At 38.0% G+C, this 4,511-nt stretch overlaps 1 protein-coding gene across 1 annotated transcript in view; it reads left to right on the top strand.

Moving 5' to 3' along the window:
- LOC107672073 (A-kinase anchor protein 1, mitochondrial-like) overlaps nucleotides 1-4,511 on the top strand; it is a 25,993-nt gene that overhangs the window by 9,794 nt on the left and 11,688 nt on the right. Inside the window, exons 3-10 of the mRNA XM_016465165.1 lie at nucleotides 1,480-1,613; nucleotides 1,851-1,977; nucleotides 2,066-2,193; nucleotides 2,968-3,145; nucleotides 3,229-3,379; nucleotides 3,572-3,639; nucleotides 3,723-3,796; nucleotides 3,885-3,950. Coding sequence (XP_016320651.1) covers nucleotides 1,480-1,613; nucleotides 1,851-1,977; nucleotides 2,066-2,193; nucleotides 2,968-3,145; nucleotides 3,229-3,379; nucleotides 3,572-3,639; nucleotides 3,723-3,796; nucleotides 3,885-3,950 — 926 coding nt within the window. The remainder of the gene's footprint in view (nucleotides 1-1,479; nucleotides 1,614-1,850; nucleotides 1,978-2,065; nucleotides 2,194-2,967; nucleotides 3,146-3,228; nucleotides 3,380-3,571; nucleotides 3,640-3,722; nucleotides 3,797-3,884; nucleotides 3,951-4,511) is intronic.

The following is a 4,511-nucleotide window of genomic DNA, read 5'->3' as shown; positions in this document are numbered from 1 at the left end:
AAATGGCTGCAATATAACAAAGAGTGAAAAATTTAAGGGGGTCTGAATACTTTCCGTACCCACTGTAAGTGTGAACTGTGAACAGTGTGAATTCAGTTCATTTCATTGGTCTCAGAGCATCTTGCAGTTTTGAACACTTGAAAACATTAACTCAATCTCGGTAGGTTGTTTGATTGCGGTCCACTTAAAAGTGTGGTTTGCGGTATGCTCATTGTGCATTGTTGATACAAAACACTCTAGGTTTGCTTTTTCGCTACATAATTCACGCGTTGCATTGTGCCAAATGTTTGCTGGTGCAAATCTAGCGTAAAGGAAATTTCGGCAAAAGTTTTCATCCAAAATGAAGGTGCAAAGGTCTGTGATTGTTTACTATCATGCTTGCAGTTTCAATTAGCTTTGTTTTTTGTTTAAATCCAACAAGCGTCAGTACTCTTCTTGACATTTGGCCAGATGTATCGACACAAGTGTCCATAAACAGAAGAGCACTTTGTCATAAGCATACTGCTTTAATGGTATGAGTCAAGAACAAAGGTGGCAGTGCTTCTTGTCCTGAGGGAAGAGGCTGGTTGTTTTGTTTGTCAATGGTCCTTCTCAGCTGTATTAGGTGTTTGTTATTGTTACCCCATGGTTGCTTAGCAAACAGTGATGACCTGGCTAAGCAGGCATTTGTGTTTGAATGTCTGTTAAAGAATGGCCTGTTTAGACCCCCTGAAAGTCATCGATATAAGTTGCAGTGATGTTGTCTGTAGCGTGTGTGGAATGGATGCCCTTTTTTCCCAACTACGCTGACTATAGTTTTTATGATGTCCAGAACATTTTGGGATTAGTTGCAGGTGATTATTGATTTTTTTTTTGTTATTATCCTAACATACTTTTTTCATACATTTTAGTTTATTTGATCTTTTTTATGTGTATGTTTGTGTTGTGTGTGTGTGTGTGTGTGTGTATATGTGTGTGTATATGTGTGTGTGTATGTATGTATGTATGTGTATGTATGTATATATGTATATGTATGTATATGTATGTATATGTATGTATGTGTATGTGTATATTTATATGTATGTGTATATTTATATGTATGTGTATATTTATATATATATATATATATATATGTGTATATATATGTATGTGTATGTGTATATTTATATATATGTATTTATGCAATGTATACAATATTTTTTACCATATGCACAATATCTCGAGATTAGTTGCTGGTAATATTTGTTTGTTCAGTTGCCAGGCATTTTTTATTTAGATGAATTATTATATTTTACCTTTTTATGTATGTGTATTTTATGTAGGCCTATAACAAATTATTTTATTACGTTTATATTCATCTTAAGGCAAATTATTGTTAAATAGATAATTGAATTGGTTTTTATTAAATTTTACAAACATTTGTTGAAGTCAATGAAATGATAGTTTGTTTATAAATTGACACATTTGACTTTTTTTCTTCTTTTTTTTCCCCCTCAACAGGTTCAGATGTGAATAGCATGGATTCAGTGGACAGCTGTTCGACCTTGGGGACGGGAGACAGCCAGCCGAGTGGCAGCCAGACCTGTCAATCACAGAGTTCTGAGCTTATTGTGTGGGAGATTGAGGTGCCAAAGGTACGATTCCCTTAAATGCTTAATTCTGCTTCACATTTAGTACTTCAGCCATCAATCAAAAGTTTTTCTTAAAGTATTTTAGCAGTTTTTAAGGAAAACTCAGGCAGATGTTTGTTAACAGCTCTTTATCTGAATGTCAAAGCACAGCAGCTTTTGTCAGTGTGCTAGCTTTCTTACCTTTTGTATGAATCTATTAAAACTTGCTTTGATATCTGTGGTTCTCCTCTGATTTTGTAGCATCTAGTGGGACGGCTAATTGGCAAACAAGGGAGATACGTAAGCTTCCTGAAGCAGAGCTCTGGTGCTAAGATCTACATTTCAACCCTGCCTTACACTCAAGAGTTTCAGATCTGCCATATAGAGGGTAAGTGAGTCTCTATGAAAGGCCACAATCTTGGTTCATCCATGGCCTTCTTGAATTGATTGTTTTTGTGGTTTTGTTTGTTTCTTAGGAACCCAGCAGCAGGTAGATAAGGCGCTGGCCTTGATTGGGAAGAAGTTCAAAGACTTGGACCTGACCAACTTGTACGCCCCACCTCCCCCACCGCTAACGCTGCCCTCTCTGCCCATGACTTCCTGGGTAAGATTGTCCCCTACCTCCTGCAGACTACATAGGCAGCTACCATCTAAAGCCGGGACACACCAAGCCGGCGGTTGGGCAATGTCAGGTGGTTTTTGAGTGTCGGTCTGCCTTTTTTTTTGGTTCCAAATGGTTGGCTCTAGTCGGCTTTTTTTTGCGGTCAATTCCTTATGTCGAATCGGTGGCGGAGCTCATTTATGAGAGAGAACTCCACCTCGCTATTCAGCTTAGTGAATGAGCACACAAGAAAAAAACGTAACTGACGAAAGCAACCAATGACGGATTAAAGAGGGAATGCACACATCTGTCATTCTATTAGTTTCTTTATTTATTCACAGTTTAGCAGACATGATTGAAAGCTACATTGCTTTGTTTGTATATCCACAGTTCTAGCTCTTCCGGTTTTCCTGTTTGAATGCCGAATGCAGATTACTGCCACCTGCTGGTATGGAAGAGTTATGTTCTCTCATGCAAGGGCAAGCATACATGCTAGTTGGCTGTCGGCTGTAGTCTGTCCGGTGTGCTCTAGTGCAACATTTTTGCCACGACGCAGGTGACGTGAGGCTCCACAGTTGGCTTTCTTAAGTACTAGTTCTTTGGCAACGGTTTGGTGTGTCCCTACCCTAAAGCAGGATTCTGACTTTCTCTCAGGGATCTTTTTATTTTTGTCAAACATTAACCTAAACATGTAGTTCTGTCCTAAATGATTTAAACTGCAGAGTCCAAGACTTTTGGCATTTTAACATAGTTCTTCATTGGATCTGTCTGTTACAGCTTTTGTTGCCCAATGGAGTGACGGTCGAGGTGATCATTGTGAACATTGTATCAGCCGGTCACCTGTTTGTCCAACAGCACACTCACCCTACGTATCACGCCCTGCGCAGTCTGGACCAGCAGATGTTCCTGTGCTATTCACAGCCCGGGACGCCCCCCTTGCCATCGCCTGTTGAAGGTAAGATGGGCCCCCTTTTCTCTTTTTTACATTCCTCTTTCTGCAGAAAATAACGAATTTTCTCGGTCTCATCTCTTTTTCAGTTGGAGTGATTTGTGCGGCCCCAGCTGTAGATGGAGCCTGGTGGCGAGCGCAGGTCATCTCCTTCTACAAAGATTCAACCGAAGTAGAAATCCGATATGTTGATTATGGTGGCTATGACAGAGTCAAGATTGACACCCTTCGACAGATCAGGTTATTCCTGCCTTTTTTTATTCATTAGTAAAAGTTTCTGTACTGTTCTGTAAAGTTCTTTATATTAAAAAAAAAAAAAAAGCAAATGTCACCCATGATAAAAATGTTTTAAAATATATATAGAAATAATTTTTGCATTTGTTGTTCTTATCATAGTCTTATGCTGTGGACTCACTGATTTTTGATTTTCAGGTCGGACTTCGTGACATTACCGTTCCAAGGAACAGAAGTGTTATTGGACAACATTGCCCCACTTCCAGGTTTGCATTTATTTTAAAATTTAAGTTGAATGTTCCATCACCTCACTCCAGCTGGATCTCACTGTTGTTGACGTCTTCATTAGGAGAGGATCGGTTCTCAGCGGAGGCCAATTCTGCACTGGAAGAGATGACGAGAGGGGTTCCATTGCTGGCACAAGTGAGTCTTTAAATCATTCATTAATGGATGACATTTATGTTGATGTTTACAGCCAACAGATAATTTAACGGGCAATTTTGTCATATAGGTCACCAACTACGACAATAATACAGGACTTCCCTTAGTACACATGTGGAACATGGTGGGAGAGGAGGTAAAATTATTTGATTTGATTTGTTTAATAAATTATTAGTGAGAAGGGAGGAAAACATTAATTAAGTATCATTTATTTTATTATTTTTTTGTTTTCAGTATTCTGTGTTCATAATTTATTTTTCTCAAGCATTTTATTTTAAGAAATGTTTAATTTCACACCAAGGATAACTATAACGATAAAAAGTATACAGATGTTTTTAAAATCATTCTAAATGTAAAAGAATAGCAGAGTCCACGCCACAACTAGAACAATAATGGCACAGAGAAACAATATCACTGGAATCATATGATAAATGATTTGTTCTAGCTGATAAATGAAAATGTTGACAGCCAATCAGAATTCGTTTGGCTTTTAAGAGTTTAAGCATTTAAACTGGCAGGTTGACAGAACTGTCTTTTTAGTGCATTGGTGTGGATGCTAATATGCCTTCATTATATACCTATATTCGCGTGGATGCTAATATACCTCACCTTCATGTCTTTGATAATGAGTAGCATGAATAACATGATGCTACTTGGTATCTTTTTTTTTTTTTTTTTTTTGTTGCTGGTCCCTCTC

This window comes from Sinocyclocheilus anshuiensis, unplaced genomic scaffold (genome assembly GCF_001515605.1).
Source record: "Sinocyclocheilus anshuiensis isolate Anshui unplaced genomic scaffold, SAMN03320099.WGS_v1.1 scaffold336, whole genome shotgun sequence".
NCBI classification, from domain to species: Eukaryota; Metazoa; Chordata; class Actinopteri; order Cypriniformes; family Cyprinidae; genus Sinocyclocheilus; species Sinocyclocheilus anshuiensis.
Note: the sequence above shows the minus strand (reverse complement) of the source record. Positions and strands in the feature narration are given on the sequence as shown.